Source organism: Lepisma saccharinum, chromosome 13, assembly GCF_977018435.1.
Source record: "Lepisma saccharinum chromosome 13, izLepSacc3.1, whole genome shotgun sequence".
NCBI classification, from domain to species: domain Eukaryota; kingdom Metazoa; phylum Arthropoda; class Insecta; order Zygentoma; family Lepismatidae; genus Lepisma; species Lepisma saccharinum.
In genome coordinates, this window is record NC_139241.1 from 1,535,867 (window position 1) to 1,562,136 (window position 26,270).

The 26,270-nt window shown below is 36.0% G+C and overlaps 1 protein-coding gene across 1 annotated transcript in view; it reads left to right on the forward strand.

The window, feature by feature from the left end:
* The window catches only part of LOC145997114 (C2 domain-containing protein 3-like), a 123,702-nt gene that overhangs the window by 11,337 nt on the left and 86,095 nt on the right, over positions 1-26,270 (forward strand). The window contains exons 4-6 of the mRNA XM_083133740.1: positions 19,348-19,469; positions 20,507-20,660; positions 22,745-23,017. Coding sequence (XP_082989866.1) covers positions 19,348-19,469; positions 20,507-20,660; positions 22,745-23,017 — 549 coding nt within the window. The remainder of the gene's footprint in view (positions 1-19,347; positions 19,470-20,506; positions 20,661-22,744; positions 23,018-26,270) is intronic.

Here is a 26,270-nt window from a genome sequence, read left to right on the forward strand (position 1 = left end):
TTGAGGAGGCATCCTATAGCCAGTACGAGGGAGTAAAATAGGAGGTCGCGTTTTATAATTTTATCTTTCTAAGTAGGAAGGGTTCTTTTAGCCTGAGATGGTTTTATACCGTGTTTTTAACAACAACGAAGGCCGTGGAAGTTTTAAAGGGTTTTGGTATGGATTCCAATTTTTCCTATATCAATAACCAACCCTATAACCTTGTTCCTGGAATTTTGGGAGAAAAGAATTGACGTGGCTATGGTGTATTTTGGATAGCCTATGTAACTTAAGAACCTGAAGAAGGGAACAGTTGTTCTTGAAATGTCGTTCATTGGAAAACCAGATACTCACGAAACGTAAGTACAAAAAGTTTTTGTATTTTAGAATACATTTTGAATTGTACTAAGCGAGATACTAACTCGAAAGTCGTTTTTTTTTTTTTTTCAACATAATCTCTACCAACAATGATACACTTAAGGTAAATGTCCCTAATTTCGACAATGTGCCTAAGTTCGACAGGGTTTTTGAAAAATCGTAAAAGATAAGGAAATGATGCAGAAAAGAGTGTATGTATCATGCGACAGTGTACAGGTTTACCCCATGTCGTGAAAAGTGCGGTTGCACCAGATGAGACATAGCAGTAGCACAGGAGAAATTGTAACGGCACTATTTGCTAACTGCGAAAAATCAACTGTTTTTTAGTGGATTTCGTAAGAAGGTAAGTTTTCTACGTAAGGTTTTTACTAGTTTTGTGTTGTTTCAAAACAAATTACAATACTTTATTATTGTTTTAGAGCCATTTTCTGAGCTTCCTAGTCTGTTGCGGCAGATAAAGGTTGTTCACGTAACAAAATAAGGGGGCTGTCGAACATGTGAGCACAAAACATGGGTGGTGCACCAAATTTCGACAAGTGTCGAACCTTATTCGAAAATACACAATGTTGGGTTTTGATGTGCATTGAAAGGCATGTTGTTTACCATTCATAAAAATACCAGTTTCATTGCCCTATGGCAATTGCAACATTAATCTGACAGGGGGGTTGTCGAAGTTTGGTGCCGTGCATGTCGAATTTTGGGACATTCCCTGAAATGTCATTTCTGGGCTTTTTGCATACTATTTCTCTCTTCTGTCATTGCTATTTCCATGAAATCACTCTTTCTTCCTGCGTCACTAAATGTGAGGGACCTGAACTATACAAAATGCAATAATAATACCAAAACATGTCATGTTATAATTACGTGTTTATATTGGCTTAATGTGATAAACTGAACTAAAATTCCATGCAAATTAAATTGCCGAATGATGAAAATTTTGTCTTATGTACGATTTTTAATGTTCTTAAAATTCTGTGAAAATGTTGCAAAATTGGCCTGATTAATGATAAATGTTACACTGAACTAAAATTCGACCTCATACAGTACACTATTTTCCTTGTTCTACGATTTTGTAAAAAATGTAGGGGTCTGCTGGACAGAATTTTTTGGGTTGGGGCAGGAAATGTTCAAAATTTCCTGAAGCTCTGGGAATCTCGAATTCTACAAGTCATTTTCACTTTAAGTGATTGTTTTTGCATTTCTGGTACAAAAACGAACAATTTTTGATAAGTTCTAGCCATTTACAATGCAGAAAACGTCTAGAATTAACGACTTTTAAAAATGACCATTTGGTATTTCCCAACTGCTCGGGATCCCGAAAGTCGGGAATCATTTCCCGATCCCTACTTTTCGGGATCCTGCACACCCCTAGAAAAATGTTGCAAAATTGCAAAAATGAGAATAAAAGTAAGCTTAATTTTAATTTATTATCTGATTAAAATCAGTTTTTCGTGATCCTCACAATGAGTAAGAAGGGGACAAGCTTACTTCTTTCTGAATCCTGAAGGAGGCAAAGTTCTTGCCCAGCGAGGAACCAAGGTTGTACACCGGAGCCGCTTGATAATTAATTTACATTAACCCATCCGCTTACCTAGTCGTCGAATCGACGGGTTCCCGATTTTCATCACATAGTTCCTTTTTCATTCAATAGATGGCAGAGGTTGTATGATCTTTCAAATCTATGACGTGTATGTTTGTGCTGCTAAGTTTTTCATACCATTTCAAGCGTGTTTTGTTCAGTAGTTTCTCATGTAAACAAACCTTCATTTGTTACGTCTTGCAAACATGTTGCATAAGAATGTTGTAGATGATTCTGCGATTGAAAAGTTGCTTTTCGATAGCGATGAAGAGGAAAATGTGGATTTTGGAAGGGGAGATGAATACGGGGGTTCATTTTATGTTATTGAAATTGAAGAATGTAGTGAAAGTGAGGTAGAGGTGGCTGTGGCAGGAAAAATATAAAAGGTTGAGGAAGTGAAATGGAATGCAAAGATGTGTGTGATCAAATTTATTAGGCGAGTTTCTAATTATCTTTCAAGTAAACTGCATATGTGCATACTTATTACTATACTTCCACTTCAATATATAAAATTTTCACGTAAATTGCTTGGATAGTTTAAAACAATATTTGACATCTTGTCTTGCTGTGCAACCTTCACGGGAGATAGCCAAATTTAAATGGTATTTCATGGCAAAAAAATTGGCATTTAAATGGTAAGCGGATGGGTTAAACTCAACCTAATTTGTTCCTTACTTTAGTTTCTTTTGGCCAAGTCCAAAAACTTCCACGAAAGCAAAGGGAAAGAGAGAAACACTGCCTGCTGTGATTACATCTCCTTAAATGATCAAATACTTTACAAAGGAGGAGGATTGATTTGGTGTTTTAAGTCCACTTTATGCACAGTAAGGCTAATCGGGACTGAACCTACAGCTTAAAGTGGGATCCGAACCACTATGTGCCTGAATCGGGGATCGAACCCGGGACCTCTTGATTACATGGCGATGACGTTACCACTGCTAACAAAGGAGGAGAAAAAGCATCAAGTAGATGAGGCAAAAGAGCTAGAGAGCTGAAGAAACTTGCTGCACAGAACTAGAAGACAAAGAGTTTAAGCAAAAAGGGAAAGAAATGGGTTGAAATGAGTGACTCAGAATCTTCAGATGAAAGTGCACTGTCATTGAAAGAAAGTGATTCTGACTGACAAGAGGAGGAGTCAGATGAAATGACATTAGAGATTGTCAATGAAAGTGATGTAAAAGAAAAGGATTTCATTCTTGTGGAATTTTTAAGGGGGGGGGGAAGAAATGCATCAAAATTTACTTACCTGTGTGTTGTTCAGATGCTGGAAGATGTAATAAAAGTGATTGGACTTAAGAGTGTTGATGTGCCCAAGAAGGAATTTGTCACCAATGAAAGTGATGTTTCATTCATTTCAGACCATCAAATTATTGGTCGTGTTGAGTTGCCAGATTTGGTAATGAAGGGGAAAAGGGTCAGATATGTTTTCAAGAAAAGAAAAAAATGTATAAGAGAGTTAGGTCTTTGATTTTGAGGACTCACACTTAACTTCAGACAGAAAGTTATTGTGCATTTGTTTAAAGTATATAATGTTACCAATATCACAGATACCAACAGCAATTGTTCCTTAGCATCTAGGCTTGGCTAATTAAATGTTAGTTAGTCCTTATGACGGTATCAGAATGAGTACCATCATAATGTGAAAAATAAAATAAATTTATTTCTCGAATTTTTCGATTTGAGCTCGTATTTGGCGATTTATATTTGTACAAAATTAATTTGCACCACTTTGGCTTTGTTCTTATTTAAGTACATATCCAAACTTCACGTATTTACAATATTTTTATAATTTTGCGATGTAATTTGGTTTGTGATCAATGATATGCTTACCGAAAATTGCCAAAATAATGCATAATCGCACATATGTTTGGTTTCAGCAGCTTTTATTTGCTCTTTCATAAGTATTTGGGCACAAACATGTATTTAAAACATATTACTAGCATGTACAAATCATTTGAAATTGATTTTGGTTGATTTTCGACATTAAACTTACGGTTTGCTAAAAGAAGCGCCTTGAAGAGTAATCCCAGAGTTGAGAAGTAATCCTAAACTTGGACACATAGCCAACTCACAGAAAGGGAAAAATCTAAGTTGAGCGTAAATAACCTTTTTCCCACCAAAATTGTAAAACTTAAAATAACGGTAAAAGATGAAAATAAAATACGTAAACATGTAATGAAATATTGTAAAATTTATTTTATTGTATCTAATTTATTTTACAAGTATTTTAATGTATAATTACTGTACAATTCGAAATTTGTCACTTGAAAAGTATTCGCAAGTTTGTATACTGTGAAAAAGTTGTAACAGTGTGAGTTCGGATACACTGCTTGATCTTTAAGATCGCCTGGGACCATTTGTATTTGATTCTAAGCTGATAATCGAGCGTTTGGTTCCGATTGTCATCATAAAGATCTACGCAAGGACGGAAATAATTTTCTCAATAATAAATGACTTAATGTGACAAACTTGAAGATAAACCTGTAAAATGCAAACAGGTTAATGCAAAACAATATTTATGCTTCAATATATACATATATATATATAAAACGTGTATTGAATTTATGTAAGAACTTGTTAAACTCAGTTGTTTAATTTTGTTTAAATATATAGTGCATTAATACTCGATGTTGGTAATTTTCCTTATGCACTCAAAGTGAATATATATTCGTGCCAGTAATTTTACAAGATATATAAAAGTTAAAATTGAACTTCTTATATTTTATCATCGAAAGATTTGAAACTAATTTTTTCTTTATTTCATATAAATGTGAATTTGATCTCGACCGTATAGTTCTTAATCCGAGGTAAAAAGGTCTCGAGATACTAGATTAGTGAGACTCATTTAGTCTCTTAATTCTTAAGAGGTAATTTGTCAAAAATATATTTAGTATAACTTGTTTACATTAAGATTGATCAAAACCGTTTTCCGTCTCATGATACTAGATATTTGAGACTCATCTTTAGTCTCAGTCATTATTAAAATAACTGAAACTTATTTTTGTGCTTATTAAGGTATTTTCAAAGTCGATATTTGAACTCGAGATACTAGATTAGTGAGACTCATTTATGTCTCTTAAGTGATAGGAGGAAGTATAATATTTAATTTGAGTAATTTTGTGATTATCGAGTAAGTCTGTTTTCATATCTCAACAATGACACAAGCTGTTGAGGGAAATTTCACACTGGCGGACATTGTGGGCTTAATAAATGCTCAAAATAGTGTGCAAGCAGAACAAAATGGTGAAATCAAGGCTGCTCTGCATGCACAAAATAGTAAAATTGACACTGCTTTGCAAGAGCAAGCAGAACATAATACTAAACTAGACACTGCTTTGCAGGTACATAGTAGTAAATTAGACACTGCTTTGCAAGTGCAAGCAGAACAAAACAAAAAGGTAGACACAGCTTTGCATGCATTGACCGAAGCACATAAGTCTCATGCAAAGGACTTCAAAGATCTCAAAATTGATATAGGTCAATTTAGAAATGAATGTATGCTTAGGTATGAAAAAGTAGAGAAAGATTTGCATGCTCTAGATAAGAAAGTGAATGTAGAATTGGTATCATTGGCAGATGATGTCGATAACAAAATCGAGAGTGTTACTGAGAATCTGTCAAGGCAGTTTGACTTAAAGCTTGATAGATGCTTTAGAGCTTGTGAAGAGAATGATATGTCTCTGTGTACAGTTAGGAAAGACTTAGGAAAGGTACAAGCTGCATTAGAACAATTACAGTTCAATAAACCATCAGTGAATAAGTTAGATATGAGGGATCAGCTTGATAAGAGCGATGGTGATTACGAATCCGATGACAGAAGTCATGTCATTCTGACATCCAAAATTCCACCCAATGTTAATAATCGTAGTGAAGATGAAAGTAATGTACAATATGTTAAGGTAGCTCCAAATAGTGACATGTTGAATGATGGTGCAGTTACTTGTTTAAATGTTAACATTAGAAAGGCTATGTCACTGATCGAGTCTAGTCTAACAACCATGGTCAATAATGTACTGACTCCAGTTACGGTCAGAAAAAATACGACATCAAAGAATGTAAATGTGAATTCAATGCAAGGTGATTTTCATGAGCTTGATGCTAGACAGGTTGATTTAAATCATGAAAGCCATGAAGGTGTAAGTAGACCTAGTGTTGGTTACGTTCCGCATGACTACGGTAAATGCACGCATCGTTCTGGTGCAATTTCTGATTCGGAAACTGATTGTGAGGTCAACTCCGTTCATGATAGTACATGCGTAGATAATGGTCCGTATTGTAATACTAGACTGGCTAATAAGCGAAATAAGTTAAAACGTGACAGGTTAACTAGTAGGGTTGGACAATATGTAAGTAATACTCCTCAGATAACTCCTCCGGCAAATGTTCCAAATGTTAAACATTCGGAAGTTGATCCGTCGAGAGATACTTCAAAGGTTAGGTATAAGCCAATAATTAAACCACAAGATTTGAGGCACTTCCCTCATTTTGATGGTGTTTCTGTAGACATTATACCATCTGAATTTTTAGAAAAAGTAGAGGAAAACCTGGAAATTTACAATATTCATGAGAGTGAATATATGAGTTATTTACCTAAATTACTCACTGATTGTGCGCGTACCTGGTACGTTGAAAATAAATTAAAGTTTAAGTCTTATGCTGAGTTTAAGACAGATTTCTTATCCTATTATCAAAACGATAGGTGGAAATCTGTAAATTTAACTAAAGTTCTAAATTCACCTTATGACAAAGACAGCAAGGAGAACTTATTGCAGTTTGCGAATAAGAATTACAAAAAATTGAAATCCATACAACCACATGCTCACGAAGCACATCTTATTGCTCAGTTATCTTCGTTGTTACCTTATAAAATAAGTGAACACTTGGTGGTGAATAATATTCACACACTGAGACAAACTCTGCAGGCCATAGAAAATTTTCAATCTTTAAAAAATAATTCAACTAGGTATATGGATTCTAGTAGAACTTATGGTAGCCAAAAGAACAAATCGAAGGTAGCTAATGTGTCTATGTTTAAGGAGCAAAATGACCGAAGTATGTCTAACAGAAATGGGTTAAGAAACTTAAGGTCTAATAATGAGGTTGGATCTGCTCGTAAATCCTATGCTAATGGTAGGACATGGCTAAGAAACGATCAGATTTCTAGAAATGTGAATTTGGGTTCGAGGCAGGAAAACTCTTAGATGCTCCTGATACAGGAGGTGTCTTGAGCATCAAAACGGTTGAAAATCCTCCTTTTCCTAAAGCTCAATATAACGCTCACTCAAGCGAAATAAATAATAATCATCATTGCGATTTAGATGAGTTTGTTCCCAAGTTAGGAGATCATCAACTACTTGGTGACAGTATGTTAGTTAGGTATGCTAACAGTATTTTGGGTTACAAATGGAATACGAATGAATCTGCTTCCAGATTCATAGGTTTGTGTGTCTCGGGACAAACCATTGATGATTTGCATAGGCGTGTATCAAATGCTAAGAAACTCTCGGACAAAATATTGGTCATGATAGGTACCAATGATTTAATTAGGAAACGCAGCTTCGAACAAATGCAAGTGTCTTTCAGCAAACTCTTGAATACGTTGAAATCTAGATGTGCTGAAATTACGATACTATGTTTGCCACCTCTTCCTAAATATATGTCATCTCCTAATGAACATTTGTGGCAGACATGGAATAATTTCAATCTGTATTTGATGTCACTACACGACGAGTTTAAAATAAAAGTATACAATATAGCACCTTTATTCTTCTTGGAGAATGACCGCATAGATAACTCCTTGTACCAGAAATTCCTTGGTCACCCGTCCAGAGGTAGAGTAGATATGGTACATTGGAATTATGCGGGAATGACTAAGGTTAAACAGTTTTTGTATAGTATGGGTTTTGGTAATACACCAAGCACATCAAGTGATAAAGTGAGTAAAGAACTAAAGGTACAAGCTACTATACACAATGTCAACGTTGGTCATTTTAGGGATGCAAATAGCATTGATAGTTATCCCGATGAGGATAATGTTTTGTCCTTGCGGGAAAACTAACAAGCGACCTTTGTTTTAAAGTGGGTGATGAAGGTCAAGTTAATAATCCCACTATTGATAGCATGAATTTAGGTAAATGGGAAGAATTGCATAACAGTGATGGGCATGGATCAAAAGAAATTCCAACACCAATTAATGCTCTCAACGGTAACACACTTACTGCAAAATTAAAAGTTTTAATATTTGATAAATTTTATGCTGCTCTCTGCGACACTGGCGCAGAAATTAGTCTGCTTTCTAATACTGTTTGGAAAGAAATTAATATTAAGGCCAGTAGACCCAGACTCACACCTGCGGATAATGTGAGATTGGTGGATTTTTCTGGTAATAAGAAAACCAAAGTATTAGGTATGGTTAAACTGATCATTCAAATAAGTAATTTACAATGTTACGTTCAGTTTTTGGTGGTTCACAATTTACAAGTGGATATCATTTTGGGATTAGATGTGTTGTATGCACTTCAAGCATCATTAAATTTTAAAGATCAAACAATAACATGTGGCTCCGATGAAGAACGCACTTTCGCGCGTTTCATGCCAATAATTGAAGATGGCAATAATTTGTCTTATTTTGAGTGTTCTCATGTCCGTAATTATAATGGCTTGGAGGATAAGTCCAAGTTCAACCTACATAAGTTTGAAGAGTACATGAACAAGGCGGATTCGCTAACAAACGAACAAAAAACTTTGTTCATAGAGTTACTACTCCAATATCAAGAAATATTTTCTAATAAGCCTGGTTTGTGTAACGATTACGTTCACAAAATGGTTTTAGATACAGATCTACCTATAGTAGGCAAAAATTATCCTATACCTTTTGCTTATAGAGATCAAGTACGTGAACAAATAAAAATCATGCTTGATTGGGATGTTATTGAGTTGTCTAATTCAGAATATCTGTCTCCACTTTTAGTAGTTCCTAAATCTGGGGGAGGTATCCGCTTATGTGTAGACCTCAAAAGAGTAAACCAGCATGTTAAGCTTATTCAAGTGCATCCCATAAAGATACAAGAATTATTGGTAGAGTTCCAAAATTGTAAATACTTCACTTCGGTGGATCTATTGAATGCTTTCTGGCAAATAAATCTACATCCTGACAGCAGAAAATATACTGCGTTTATGTTCGAAGGTATCCTATATCATTTTAAAAGAGTTGTATTTGGTTCAGTAAATGGTACAGCTGTATTCGTCGATGCGTTAAATCGTGTGCTTAAGGACTGTAGAGATTTCGTTGTAGTTTATGTTGATGATGTTATCATAAAATCTCAGGATTTTGCATCTCACATAATGCATGTAAGAAAAGTTCTTGAAAAATTGAAGCAAGCAGGCATGACATTGAAACTTGAAAAATGTGAGTTTTGTAGATCAGAAATTAAATTTTTGGGTCACATTATTACTTCGCAGGGGTATAAGAAAGATCCTAAGTATGTAGATTCCATTGTAAATTTACCTGTTCCCAATTCAGTTAAACAATTGCAAAAAATCTTAGGTTGTTTTAATTGGTTGAGCAAATACATAAAAAATTATGCCATCATAGCACAACCTATGTATGACATGTTGAAGGCTGGTAAAAAATGGCAATGGAATGATCAAGCTTCTACAGCTTTTAAAATACTAAAAGATAAAGTTAGTGAACAAGTACTTTTATCTTTTCCTAACTTTTCACACACTTTTTATGTACAAACGGATGCATCAATAATAGGTGTTGCAGGATACTGCTATCAGCTGATTGATGATAACATCAAACCTCTCGGTTTCGTGAGTAGATTGCTCAGAAGTTATGAAAAATCATATACTTCTACAGAATTGGAGGTTTTAGCAATATTGTTTACTATTGATAAGTTCTGTTCACTGTTAAAAGGCAGACATTTTATTATCATAACTGACCAGAAGGCACTTACCTGGTTAGAAACGGCGCACACATGGAATGCACGTTTAACTCGTTGGTTTGTACAATTACAACAGTATTCCTTCCAAGTACAATACTGTAAAGGGTCGGAAAATATAATTGCTGATGTTCTAAGTAGAACATTTCCGATGCAAGAAGGCCTCTTGTATCGTGTAAATTCTTTGCAGTTTAAGGAAATACTAGAACCTTTCATTGATATAGAAGATTTGATTATAGCCCAAGAAAAAGATGATGAACTGAAGGAAATTAGGCAATTTATTTTGCACTCTTCAATTCTTAATGATAATCCAAGAAGTAGGACTTGGAATGAACGTTATCTTCTAAGGGACAATATTTTGTGTGTTAGAGACTTTCATAACGTTCAAAAGATTAGAATTTGTGTTCCAATTACATTAGTAGGTTCAATTTTGAATAAATTTCATGACTTATCGGGACACTTTGGTGCTAATCATACACTTTCTCAAATATATAGATACTTCCAATGGAAAGGTATGAAGAAAGATGTACAACAATATGTAGCAGACTGTGATGTATGCATTCGTACTAAACCGAATAAGCATCCGTCTAAACATTTAGCCAAAGTACACATTACCGACAAGCCTGGGAAAATATTGTTCATCGATTTACAAGGTCCATTCACCATGGGTCCTAAACGTGAACGCTTCTTATTTACCATATTGGATGCAGCATCCAGGTATTTAGTAGCATATCCAGTTACCAACAGCAATACTGTTACGGTACTGAATAAATTGTGCCAAGTATATTTTGTACATCTGGGTATTCCAAAAAATATAATTTCGGATAATGGACCGCAGTTTCGTTCATGTCTTTTCAATACTAAAATGAAAGAATATGGTGTCAAACTTATGTTCACTCCACCATACCATCCTTCATCCAACATGGTTGAACGATATCATTCGGAACTTAACCGTTTAATGCGAGTGTTGTGCATTGATAACCATGCTAAATGGCCACAGCAAGTAACCATGGCTTTGCATTGGTTAAACAATACTATCTCCTCACAAACTGGTTTCGCTCCGATAGGGTTGAGATTAAATAAGGAACCTAACCTACAAATAGGAAATGTCATATTTGATGACAGTACACATCAGTCATGGAATGACAAACTGCTTATGGCTCAAATTAAAAGTCATGCAGCTAGATCTAATAAGTTAAACAAGTTGAATTGTAAGCAACTAGATAAAATATCAATTTCTTCTGGAAATCTTGTTTTTATTAGAAATAGACAAAGAGATATGGATGATAATCCAATTAAAAAATATTGTTTTCTGTACGAAGGTCCATACTTATGTATAAAAAACTTTGGTGATTCTCGTATATCTGCCTTACGTTGCACTGATGGGATTCTTCAGGAAAACATTGCTATTGAACATGTAAAATTGTGGAAATGTTCCAAAGACAAGAAAATTTCTTGGTTGAACATTTTGCAAAATGCAAGTAGCACACATAAAGATGTGGTGCAAAATATACTTGATCAAACAATGCAAGAAAAAAGTGATATTTCTTCATCTGTCATTACAGATGTGTGCACAGTTTGTTCTTGAAACAAACTTACCATTATAGAGGTTAGCCAAAATCGGTAGTACACCTCGTATAAAATATTAATGTGTTAAGTAACTTTTATAGTTATTCCATATTTTTTATATGCTTGGCCTATAAATGGTCGTACTTTAAATATAGTTTATTATAGTAATAATTACATTTTGTTGTTAGGATTTACCTCATGGACTGTGGGATACTTAATTATAAATGCATATCAATTAAGTGCATCAAAGTTATACTCTAGAAACAGTTGTTAATTGAACTGTATTAACCCATAACATCTCGCTTATTTGTCTAAGGTACAAGTTAATCAAGTTTTAGTCAATTACACCTAGGGATTTGTACCAAAAATCCAAATGCTAATTTTAATGTGAATTGTTTTGAGTTATTTGATTTCATATGCTGAATCAAGTACTCACGGTTTGTTGCAAAAGGTAAGCAAAGAGATCCAAGAGTTGATCTGAGCTTGTTGCACATGCTGATATGCCATAGAGCATAAAAACTTGGGGTAGGTTCACGTAAAAGGCAATAAGTAAGTCCTATAGTGCCACTCAAGAAACTGAATATGAAAAATGTTATTAATATTTTTTGTCAATATTATTGAGCAGTAACCATTTTATTTTAAATGGCGAAGATTGACAAAAAACTTAATATGAAAAGTGTATAATTTTATTAGCATAGGATATAGGATGGTACATTTTCATCACAACTTGAAATCTTACTCAAGCGGTTTCCTTTTGTATGGTTAGATTAGGTGAATAATAAGACATTATTTGTACTGGGCATATGGGTAGTACTGGAACGTCAAGATTGACTCCATGAAATGTTTCGCATACTGAATAGTACCTGGCTTTTTGGTGTGTTGATTGCTCAAATAAGTAACATTCGCATCTGATAAATGGTCATGCTACTTGAGATAGCAGTGTATGCAGTGTTGACGTTAAGTATACTCCAAAGTACTGATTTAAGTTTCAATCGAAAGTTTTCTCACGTCCAAAGCAGTGTGAAGTTCCTCTCAACAAGCTTTAATTCAGAACAGTATAGAACTAATAGGTATTTCTTGTTTGTCAATATGTAATGAACAATAACCATCTATCTTGTATGGTGAAGATTAGTAATAATTTTGTGCTGTAGCCATATTATGATTGGTGAGGTTAGTGAGTTTACCGTCATGTAAACGGTAGATTATAATGATTTTATGTGTTGTATTTATTTAACTAAAGTGTTGATGTATAGCTTTTTGTAGCTCACTCTCCTAAGTAATGATCTAGCTACAAATGTGTTAAACGTATTAATTTTTGCTTTTGCTTGTCATTTGACATATAATACTTGATGTACAGGGTGGCGCGGAGCCGACTGACACATTTGAAAGTTGAATATATTAAGCATGCGCGATAGTTTGAAGTGGATTGCGGGGGGGATGAGAAGAGGATAGGACGCCATTTCATAAGAACACAGCAACAGTCATGATGGACCGTTGGAGCGTTGAACATCGCGATTTTTGTGTTCGTAGTTATTACGAAACGAAGTCAGTGGTTAAAGTTCAGTGATTGTTCAGAAAACAATTCATTGTTAGCCGACATGGTAATGTACCGTCTCGGAATACCATATTGGCTTGGGTGAAGAAATTTGAAGAAACTGTCAGTGTATTGGATGTGAAACATGGAGCTCCAACAACAGTGCATACGCCCGAGAACTTGCAGAGAGTGAGGGAAGCATTTGAACGTAGTCCACAGCGCTCGGCACGCCAGCAGGCTCGGATTTTAGACGTGAGTAGGAAAAGTTTATCTTTAATGCTAAAAGATATCAAATTTCATCCATACAAACTGCAGGTTGTTCAAAAACTTTACGACACAGACAAGGAAGCAAGAGTTACATGCTGCACTACCATGATTAATTTGCTAAGGGAGAACCCTGACACCATCAATAATTTGCTAATGACTGACGAAGCACATTTTCACCTTTCGGGTTATGTAAACAAACAGAATATGCGCTACTGGTCACCAGTAAACCCGAAAGAACTGCATGAAACGCCATTGCACTCTCCCAAAGTGACAGTTTGGTGTGGAATTGGTGTGTTCGGGATTGTTGGGCCGTATTTCTTTGAAAATGACAATGGATAAGCAGTGACTGTTAATTCGGAACGTTATGTGGCAATGTTGGAACGCTTTGTGGAACCAGAGTTACGACGTCTAGGTAATGATCCCAAAACACTTTATTTCCAGCAGGATGGAGCAACAGCCCACACCGCAAGAATCAGTATGGAACTCGTTCGACGGTTGTTCCGAAGTGTTATCTCTCGAAGGGGAGAGATTGCATGGCCAACTCGGTCACCCGATCTTACTGTCCCTAACTTTTTTCTCTGGGGATTCTTGAAAGACCGTGTGTTCAGAAGGCATATCACGACTCTTCAACAACTGAAAGAAGCCATTGTTGAGGTAGTAACGGCTATTGATGAGGAACTACGGAGACGTGTGTACAATAATTTCCAGAGACGTCTGCAACAATGCATTGATGCCGAAGGAGGCCACCTGTCGGATGTAATTTTCAAAAAATGAACTTGTAAGTTGTTATTGATAAAATTGCATACTTCAATGTACAATTACATACGGTTTTCCTTATTATCCTTCTTTTCTTTCATCATCTATGAGCATATCAAATGTGTCAGTCGGCTCCGCGCCACCCTGTACTATTAAACTTCACCATAACTTCGAAGTTTGAACTTCATTTTTTGTGTATTTTAGTATAACATTATATCACATTAATAATGGTTCAACTCAGAAACATGTTAAAGTTCTTAATATATAAGTTATTTAATTTTGTTCTTTACATTTATTCAAATTGAATATTGTTATACAATTTTTGTAGCTCACTCATAGAAATGATGAGCTGGAAATTTCTTAAGATATAGGTTAATATTTTCTCTGGTCTATAATTTTGACACAAAATGTATGATATGCTATAGAAGTTCATTATCACTTCATGATTGAGAAATAAATTTATGTTTACTATGTTCTTTTACCAATTTTTGTTTTCTTGGTAATAACAGATCTTATCTTGATCTCATGTGATGTTATAAGTTTAGAAAATTGTAAATGATAGTTTGGCGTGGGTAAGCCCATTGGGCGCCAGTATGACGGTATCAGAATGAGTACCATCATAATGTGAAAAATAAAATAAATTTATTTCTCGAATTTTTCGATTTGAGCTCGTATTTGGCGATTTATATTTGTACAAAATTAATTTGCACCACTTTGGCTTTGTTCTTATTTAAGTACATATCCAAACTTCACGTATTTACAATATTTTTATAATTTTGCGATGTAATTTGGTTTGTGATCAATGATATGCTTACCGAAAATTGCCAAAATAATGCATAATCGCACATATGTTTGGTTTCAGCAGCTTTTATTTGCTCTTTCATAAGTATTTGGGCACAAACATGTATTTAAAACATATTACTAGCATGTACAAATCATTTGAAATTGATTTTGGTTGATTTTCGACATTAAACTTACGGTTTGCTAAAAGAAGCGCCTTGAAGAGTAATCCCAGAGTTGAGAAGTAATCCTAAACTTGGACACATAGCCAACTCACAGAAAGGGAAAAATCTAAGTTGAGCGTAAATAACCTTTTTCCCACCAAAATTGTAAAACTTAAAATAACGGTAAAAGATGAAAATAAAATACGTAAACATGTAATGAAATATTGTAAAATTTATTTTATTGTATCTAATTTATTTTACAAGTATTTTAATGTATAATTACTGTACAATTCGAAATTTGTCACTTGAAAAGTATTCGCAAGTTTGTATACTGTGAAAAAGTTGTAACAGTGTGAGTTCGGATACACTGCTTGATCTTTAAGATCGCCTGGGACCATTTGTATTTGATTCTAAGCTGATAACACAGGGCCGCATGGGTTCTGTTGTTTTTATAATTTTGGGTGTTTTACATGCATTTGAACTTGCTGATGCTGAAACTGGCATTAGTTTTCTCACATCACGCAAGAATTTTTTACAATTCACGATTTTTATATGTGGGTTGTGGTATGCGCCTTTCAGTGCAATTGAAGTGATTGTCGCTAGATGTCACTGATACGTTTCAAAATTATTCAACAAGTAATAAAGACGAACAAGCTTTAAATACAGAGAAGTTTTGTTTTATTTAAATTAATTAATATGTTTCTTGCCTAAATGCTGAAAATAATACTATGTAAAACATTGATATATCATTTGAAATTAATTTTATATGTAACTCTCAAAAGTCCTAATTTGCAATGTGTGGCCATGGCATCTCGTGGTTGAATAGCCCAGATATGTTTTGCTACATCTGCGGTGAATTTGTTTCCCGGATACAGAGACAGGAAATTACAGATTTTGTAAGAAGAGCATATTACGCATACTTTAAAATGAAACTAGGAGATCAAGATAAATCATGGACCCCACACATGTAGATCATGTGTGGAATCTTTACGAAACTGGAGCACGGGAAAGCGGTCATCTATGCCATTTGCAATACCCATGGTGTGGATGGTGCCTCAGGATCACAGCAATGATGGTTACTTATGTTCCTGTGAAATTGTAGGTCGAAATATTAGAAACAAGAAGAGGATAGTGTATCCCAATATTCCCTCTGCAATGAGAGCTGTGTTGCACGGTCCAGACTTGCCTGTACCGACACATCCATCAAGTCTTGAGTGTGTAAGTGATCCTGGTTCACTAAGTGATTCAGTGGAAGAAAGTGAAATGGAAGATGACATTTATGACCCCCTTCACGGATCTGGGGACCCTATACCGTTCACTCAAAGCGAACTCAATGATTTTGTTAGAGACCTAAATTTATCTAAAGAATCAGCTGAGCTTCTCGGTTCCAGACTTAACGAAAATAACTTGCTGGCTCGTGGAACAACATTTTCCTGGTACAGACACCGAGAAAAAGAGTTTGTGCCTTATTTCTCGAAAGAAGATTCTCTCGTGTTTTATTGTGATGTGTCCGGTTTGCTGACTAAGTTAAATTTTCCTTGTCTTTGAACTGATTGGAGGCTATTCATTGACTCGAATAAAAGAAGTTTAAAATTTATTCTGTTACATAATGGAATATGTAATATTGCTCATTCTGTGTCACTAAAAGAAACCTACAGCAATATGCAACTTGTTCTTAATAAAATTAAATATGAAGACCATGGTTGGTTGGTGTGTGGTGATCTTAAAGTGTTGAGCATTTTACTTGGACTACAATGTGGATATACGAAAATGCCATGTTACATCTGTGAGTGGGATAGTAGGGCACGATATTACCACTGGGAAAGAAAAGAATGGCCAATACGGAAAACGTTGAACCCGGGTTCAAATAACATCGTACAACAACATTTAGTCAGTCCTGAGAAAGTTGTACTTCCTCCTCTTCATATCAAATTAGGGCTGATTAAACAATTTGCGAAGGCACTTAACAAGGAAGGACAATGTTTCCAGTTCATATGCAACAAATTTCCATTCCTGTCGTACGGCAAAGTGAAAGAAGGTGTTTTTGTTGGACCAGATATTAGGAAATTAATGAATGATAAAGACTTCGAGGAAACAATGACTGTAGCTGAAAGAGATGCTTGGATAGCATTTAAAAGAGTAGTGTTGAACTTCTTGGGGAACCACAAAAGTCCTGATTACAGAGAAGTTGTTGAGAATATGTTACTTAAATTTCAAGAGCTGGGTTGTAACATGAATCTCAAATTACACTTTCCACAAAATCTTGGTGAATTAAGTGAGGAACAAGGAAATGGTCCCATCAGGACATAAGGGATATGGAGAAAGGGGTCAAGGACATTGGAGTGTTAGCATGATGGCTGACTACTGTTGGGCATTGTACAGAGAAACGCCAGAAGAAAATCACAAGAAAGTTAGGAAAGATTACAGAAGGAAGCGTGCTAAACAGAACTGAAAAATATGTATTGTGTAATGATTTTCTTGTGTGTAGCCTATATTATATGCTGCTATATGTCGTTTTCTATATTATATGGGTCCTTTGTGTCTGTCTATATTCATTTTAAAATAAACATGTTGATGCGTTTAGTGTGATAAGCTACTTATTCTGATTGAAGAAAAGAAAAATTATAATAAAACAGTATGCAATATTGGACAAAGCCCAAATTTTGAAATTTGATTTGTAAGAAAACCTTGCGTGATAGAGAAAAACGAATTTCATATTCGTGATCAGCATGTCACAAATAATAAAGTTCACCTATTAAACAAAAAACAACATTAAATTGAATTTAATTTGCGGCCCTGTGTAATCGAGCGTTTGGTTCCGATTGTCATCATAAAGATCTACGCAAGGACGGAAATAATTTTCTCAATAATAAATGACTTAATGTGACAAACTTGAAGATAAACCTGTAAAATGCAAACAGGTTAATGCAAAACAATATTTATGCTTCAATATATACATATATATATATAAAACGTGTATTGAATTTATGTAAGAACTTGTTAAACTCAGTTGTTTAATTTTGTTTAAATATATAGTGCATTAATACTCGATGTTGGTAATTTTCCTTATGCACTCAAAGTGAATATATATTCGTGCCAGTAATTTTACAAGATATATAAAAGTTAAAATTGAACTTCTTATATTTTATCATCGAAAGATTTGAAACTAATTTTTTCTTTATTTCATATAAATGTGAATTTGATCTCGACCGTATAGTTCTTAATCCGAGGTAAAAAGGTCTCGAGATATCCTCAAACTTTTTTCCTTGTTTTTGATACACCATTGGGAATCACCCTGTAAAACAATGTTTCAAAGTTGTAATATAAACACAATCAACATTTTCAGTGTTTTATTTGCTTTAATGTACCTAGCCTTTGGCATGGTAAGTAATTCATGTTAATATTATAAATTTTGTTGAGCATAAAAGAGGGGGTGTTAACAACAAATCTTTTTTTGTTCATTTCATGCCCTGATAAATCTGTAAATTCAGTTGAATATAATGAAATGCCAATAGAAGGACATGTGCAGTTATTGGTATTATTAGCATCTGGATATTTAGTGTCTGATGTTGAGATATAAGGGGGTGTCGAATTTTGGTACACAAACTGTCAAAATTAAGGACAGGGTGTCGAACTTAGGGACATATTGTAGGATTAACTTTTTGATTTTTTAATAATTATGTAACTTAACTGTTGGAATGCAAAATACTCTTTGGATGAAAGTAGAATCTTTAAACTTTCAGGCCAAAAAAAAGATTACTCACATTTATGAAATACGAAAGCCACTACAAGCAATTAACTGCAAAAATTTTCCTTAACCTGTTGAACTTAAGGACATTTACCTTATCCCATCATTTTATCAGTGGCCCAAAACCTGCTGCATGAAAGTCTTTGGGCTGCTGTCCCAGCCACAGTCGCACCTCATGTTCAACATTTTCATCATTCGTGAAATGTTGACCGTCCTTCTGTCACTTTACATGACAAACACTTCTCACTGTAAACCGGAAACATTTCCTAATGAATACCCTTTCCAGGAAGTATTTTTGCCCACACAAAATGCACAACTGCATGCTGCTCTTGTAACGTACACTCCTTGAACGCTGTCACCATTTTTAAACTGAGCTGTTCACGTGTTTGTCTGCTATCTAGTGACTACCAACTGAATATCATTAAGGTGGATTGTGCTGCCACCTGATGACACCTTTAGAAACTACTCACTACTATTTTCAGTTATCCCACATCAGTTTGTGACCTATTTATTGCCTCCCCCTCATACATGGCATATTTACGTGCATATTCTGAGCTCTACACTTTTCAATATCCGAGGATTCACATTTGTGAATATCTACGAATGCATAAAAGCATGAGTTCTGATTTCTTATTTGCTTTTCGTTGCAGGCAAGAAAATGAGTCCGGAAGAAGAACTGCAAGCCTTGGGGACTCTCAATGATTTGTCTCCAGTGGGGAGCTTACTGGATATGGTTACGGAACTTAACGAAGGGCAGCATGAAGCGGCAAAGGTATGTGTACTTTTTGACATTAAAGCCCTTTGACAACGTCCTTACTAATTAGCATTGAGGGTGATGTAGAAATTTCAGCAAAAGATACAGGATTGACCAAGGCTCGAACTTGGGTCTCTCTCATACTATGACATTTCTGTGCAACGGGACCGGTACCATATGGTAATCCAACTGGGGTTCCCTATGCACCAGTGGTGGGGGCATAGGGCAAACACTAAGGGTGTCCAAAGTAGAGCCAGAGACCCCATTTAGCCAAGTGTGCACCTCCGGCGTCATTGAGAGAAGAATCACCTAATGAAATCGGTTGCAGAGAGATATCCCGGCCCCCTTCCGACCAGCTATCTCTATTTTACAAAATCATTTTGGATTTTTCATTTCTTTTTGTTTTTCCAATTTTCTCCCTCCGTGTTGATTGGCAAACGAAAAGAGGTACACCACATGACTTGGGGAGAGGTCCGGTGCCGCACCCAAGGGCACATTGAGAGCCCAACACGTACAGTGGGGAGGGCAAATCAAGGTTCATCAGTAGGGGAACCAGCAGGATGCCTCGAGGAGATCAAGTTCCTATCCATCGAGCTGAAAAAATTGACAAAAACTGCCAAAAGCTGCCATTTGGAGCCTCCATGGTGTCATTTTGGAAAAGTTGAAAATTCAAGATGGCGAACACATTTTTTGAGATAAGGGTGCCAAGTTTGGATTAGTTTTTGTGAGTGTGTCCGTGAGATGCCTGCACATGTTGTCCGGTGTCCATCCATCCCGTATTGTGTCCATCCATCCAGGATGCCATTTTTGGCCCCGGGGGCCATTTGCAAAGGTGTGTTCATTGAAGCACTGAACATTGTTGGCTTCAACGGTGCCTGGTTTTCCCGCTGTAGAACTGTATTTTACCTTATGTATTGACACATAGGAAGGAGGTGTACTACATAGAAATTTCAGCAAAAAAATGCATACTTGATCTGAACTTGCAACTTGCTCAGTTGGTAGAGAACTCTGGTTATTTGTTTTATTTCACAAACATTTTTTGTGTTTGTTTACAGGATATAATGGTAGGAGATGAAGTAAAGGAACCAGAAAGTTACAAACATGCAGACATCTTCCAAGATTACAGCAAGCATGTAGAGAAGGTGCCTGATAACTTTCTAGCAAGAGGAGATTATATGAGCAGTTTAATGCCCTCAAAAATGAATTCAGGTGAGAGTATAAGTAACTGTGTAGCAGTTGGCTAATAGTTTGATGAAAATACCGTATCAAATAATGTATTTTATTTGTACATATATTTTTGTTATTTAGCATTACTTTTGGCTAATTGTGACAATGAGTATGAGTGATGATTAGATGAAATGATGAAGGGGGACTCACAGCAAACCTGGGAACTTCGGTAGCAAGATAAAAGTTGACCACTAATGTGCTTAGCTACTGACAAGTAAACGGTCACTTACGGTGAAAGAAGTTGCCCGGTAATGCATATATTTTTGTAAAGTACTCATCTTAACGAAGGTACAGGTGAAGTATTAGGGACAATGGGTCGGAGGTTAAGGAGATAAGGAGTCTCAAAGTTAAGATGGGAGTCTATGGAAAGATCCTAAAATCCATCGCCAACTGATGCTAAAGCACTAGTGTTTCACTCCAAACGTAGAGTGATGAGATTTTTAGAGGAAATGAATGTCCAGCTACTGAAACAACCAAATAATAACACATTTTGTTATGAAATTTGAAAGTAGTTTGTTATTTGGAAGCAGAACACATGGTAATTGGATTCATAGAGTGACACAATCAATGTGAAGTTCAGAAAGCAGTGCGTGGCTCATACAAATGCTCATCTCGCAGTGAACACACTTTACAAATGTGATTTCGTCGCACTTGAAGCACTTGTAGGTTCCAATCGAGTCGAAGCAGAAGTCATAAGGCAAGACCCTGTTCCCGGGCTCGTCATCCAAGTAACAAATTACTTTCAAATTTCATAACAAAATGTGTTATTATTTGGTTGCGTTTAGTAGTTCGACATTCATTTCCTCTAAAAATCTCATCACTCTACGTTTGGAGTGAAACACTAGTGATTTAGCTTCAGTTGGCGACGGATTTATGGATCTTCCCAGAGACTTCCATGTTAACTTTGAGACCCCTTATCTCCTTAACCTCCGACCCATTGCCCCTAATTCTTCACCTGTACCTTAGTTAAGGAGTACTTTACAAAAATATATGCATTACCGGGCAACTTCTTTCACCGTAAGTGACCCTTTACTTGTGAGATCATGTAATGTTACAAAGAATTGAATACAGTGCATGAAAACTTGTAAAAGTATTTTAAGTGCTTACCAGTGAGTGAATAAGCCAACAATTCATTGAAAGGTAGTTTTTTTATACCTGTATGTTGCAAAATTTTGGATTTGTTTTGGTGTGTGTGTGTGTGCGCATGTAGGTATGTACACATATACATTTTTGATGGGAGCTTGATGAAAAAACTTTATAACATTATTGGAAAACGTCATATGTACATTATGAACTATTGGGTGGAACCGTGAGGATTCAATATGCAGTGCAGGAAAATGTAGAATTTGGGAACATATAATTGGGGTTCCATTCCCCCTCCTCCTCCCTCTCTCTCTATGTGTGCGTGTGTGTCTGAGTGGTTAGCGCTGAGTGTTACAATGCCAGGTGTCATGGGTTCAAATCATGGTCTGGGCATGGATATTCTTTGTGAGGGTTTCTTCGTCAATTTCATCACTCATCCTCATTGTCACAATTAGCCAAAAATGGCAGAAAATTGATGCCAAATATAAAAAGTCGAACCAAATTTATGGTCATGAGGTAAAAAAATTGACGTAAAAGTGTGAAAGTAGAAAAGAACGTGTGGCATTTCTAACTTGTGGAAATGATGTATTCACTAGCGATAGAAACATTTAAAATATATAGGAGGGAAAAGTGGTATGAATAAGTTTGGATGTACAATTTTAAAATGCATGGTAGAGTACCTGGCAGGAATCAAACGTGAGATTCCTTTATTACAAGGCAACAGAATTAACTACTATACCCCTCAAGGATGCATTGGAACACATTATTTTTTTTAATAACTGATGCATGCATGAACGTGGTGATGGTCACATCACCTCCAAAATTGCCGAAATTGAGAATGTGTGGAGCCCTACCCCCACATCCCCTAAATGTGCTTTCATGGCATGGTGCTGTATGCTTGGGGAACTTTACCTGTACCTTACGTACTAAAAGAATCATTCTTTTATGATTTGTTGTATTCTGAATGTGATCTTTTATTACAGAATCTCTGAAACGTGCTGAAAAGGATAAAATCGTTCGAGACATCCTGGACAAAGTGAGCTACTCTCGTATTCTCATACAAGAGATTAATTTCAACAGAGAGGGAATGAAGAGAATGTCTTCCGGTCGAAGTGGAAGCAAGAAGCAGCCTGGGCCTGGGGCAACGTATTTCCTGGAATACGAATTCCCATTGTGTCCAGTCCATAGAGCAGCCACGCAGAGTAATTCTCAATGTAACGTCACAAAATATTGTTCTCGGAAGCAGGCTGGATGCAGTAAGTTATCCTGTTTCTTCTTTGGCAATGGATTAAATATAAATAATTAATTGTGCTTAATTAATTTTTCCTACAGTTAACTTAAAATACTTCATGGGAAGCCTACTTTGAGGTTCACTATAATCGGTTTAATCAGTGGTTTTGAAGTAACATTAAGGCGAAGAGGGACAATAACGCACCAGACATGCATTTATTCCAATATCGTCGGAATGAGCAATGCTACTACAAAGATCTCCGCCAGAAATGAAGAGTATGAATTTCTCCCCATTTGGCAAGTGGAAGCGGTTTCTTAAGTTGATTATTACGCCTTATACGGTCTTTGAAAAATATGATGAATTAGTATTTACAGAATCCCATGTATTCCTTATGGAGGAGCAACTTTAAATTCAAGTTACGGCTAAACCAATGGGAGTTTTGTATTTTCCTTCTGAAAATATAATCTTCAATGGATCCTCTACCCCATCATATGTTTTTTTCCGCCATCGGAAGTTTGATATTCCCAAGAGAACCAGTAAAGTAATTCTCCCATATGCGTAATGCTAAATTTCTGCCTGTCTGCTACAGCCACCCGAGGCTCGTCGCGGAGGGCAGAGGGGGAGGGGCGAGAAAAGGTCTGTCTACTGGTCACAGAACGAGAAACACATGTTCGTTTTAGAGGAAAAATATTTCTGACGGGTCCACCAGAGTAAACAAGCTTGCAGGGTGGGATTCGCGACCAAGGCATGCTAGGCAAGAAGGCCCTGGAAGCTATGAAAAGTAGGGACGGTAGAAAAACAAAAGCAGACAGCAGGGAATAGATTTCAGGTAGAAAGGCAGGAAACATATTATACAGTTTCTTGTAATATGCAGTAACGTACTTGAACAAGCCTGGAAAATTACGGGCAGAATACGGGAGAGGCATGGAGTTACTATAATAATTATGTAATTCTTCATGGATTTGTCTCAATATATATGTAACCGAACAAATACAGTACATATTTACATTATATCTATATTTATTTGGTTTACCATTGTTTACCTATTGTTTTACTGCAACTTGTACTTCTCCTCATTGCAATTTTTCGTTTCCGCACAATATATATTAAACTTTGGGACATCTCTGTTTCAAGAACGATGATTTATTAGTGCTGGGGTAGGAAATAAAACCAGTAGCGTACGCAGGATTTCATCAAGGGGGGTGTTATTTCGAAAACTTTCTACAAATTCACATTACCATTGTTTTATTACACTTTAATTAATTAATAAAAATAAATTAATTAATAATTATTATAATCAATTAGTTTAATTACTACTAATAATTACTACTAATGCAGCTGCTATTTATGAAAGAAATAGAACAAAATTACATTTCTTTTGTTTCTTTGTTACGAAATAATTGTCTAGTCAACGGTTATTTGTATATGATAAGTGAGACATTTTAAGTGTGAAAAAAATCCATAAAAACATGCAACTATATTAAATTTATTGAAATAATCGATCGAAATATGAAATTCATTCAAGGAGCCGCGCTGGTCAAGTTTGACAACTTCGTGGGATATCCGGGTTCGATTCCCGGAATTGGTTGGAATTTATCCAACCTTGTCTCCGCACCCAGCCTCATAGCAATGGGTCTGAGAGCAACCCTGGGGGATGAAGGCTGCCGGAGCATGGTGCTGACCACATCACCTGCAAAATAGTTCGAGATCGAGAATCTTTGGGGCCCACCACACCACTACGTGTGCCTTCATGGCACGGTGCTATATGCACGAGGGAATTTACGTTACCTTTACCTATGGAACTCGCCCAGGATGATGATGAAGCGCGAGAATACATGTTGCTGAATTCCACTGAGTCTATGTTTTTGTTGAAAAGTAAGTTTATAGACATTCCAACACATTTATCACTTCTAGGTGATTCACAAAGCACTTCTTCAACATTATTTAATGATGTGGATGTAGACTCAGCATCACTTGAGAGTGCACAAGGGGATGTGAAATCAGTACCGGGAAGAACGTTTGAAATAAGGTCGGCACACTGCGACGAAGCAAGGAATTTTCACAATTCTCGCGAGAGTCACTGCGCGACTTTTTGCAAAACAAATTGCAAAATTGAACTTGGCGGCCGCTTAGATTGTGTTTGGAATGTTGTGTTTTTCTTCATGCTGCATGGGAATAATAATTCAAATTATTATTATTAATACTGTCGCAGATCTTTGACTGTGATAAATTAGCCATTTTTAATTTTTTTCTACAGCATTTTCCATAATATTTCAAAAGCTCAAGGGGGAAGTTTGAACCCGGTAACCCCCGCCCCCCCTTGCGTACGCTACTGAATAAAACGGTGTTATTTTGTTCACAGGGCTTTTTTAAATCTCCCTGAACAAATTGTTCGGATAATTTTGGGATGCTCTGTGATTTCGGACGATAAATAGAAAGGTTTTTGTGTATTGAATGTTTATTTTGCTTTTACTGAATGTGAATTTCACACTGAAAGTATGTTAAAATAAAAAAAATAAAAAAATAATAATAATAAAAAAAACTTTACATTTCCTACTTTCAAGCATACTACTACAGAGCATTCCCTGACATTCGCTACGAGACTCGGCGCCAAGCTGCCCGGCATCAGCGCTTGTCTTTCCCGGTGAACGGGTCAGCGACAGTCGCTAGAATCGGCTATTAAAATTACAGTTTTTATATTGTGTACTAACCTTGACTACAGAAGGTGTTAAAAATGATGTCCCTCTGCTGCAACATATTCCTGGCATCTCCGAAGGAAATTGACATTTACACGTGCAAGTTCGTCTACTGTAATTCTCCCGATTTTTCGTAAAATCACACACGGATGGTGTGCGGATTGTCTTTGTATACTTTATTTTCCCATTTTTCTTTCCTCTTTTATTCAGAACTGACCCTGTTACTCTAAACATTTTTACGAGGTTTAATATAAGCGACTGTCGCGGACCCATTCACCGGGAAAGACAAGCGCCGATGCCGAGCCGCTTTCCGCCGAGTCTCGTACCAAATGTCAGGGAACGCTCTGTATTTTGCCGAATTTACTTTCCATCATGGAAATACTTTGGAAATGGTCAGAATTCCATCGAATACTATGTTTACTTTTTCTTCGTACCAGGGAACTATTTCAAACAGATTCATACAATGATCCACAAATAGACAAACTTTGTCAGATTTTTTCGTGTATTTTTCAAACATTATGCTTTTCAAGGAATACTGATGTAGCCGCTTGTGCGTCATAACCGATGAGTCCTTCAGGAACA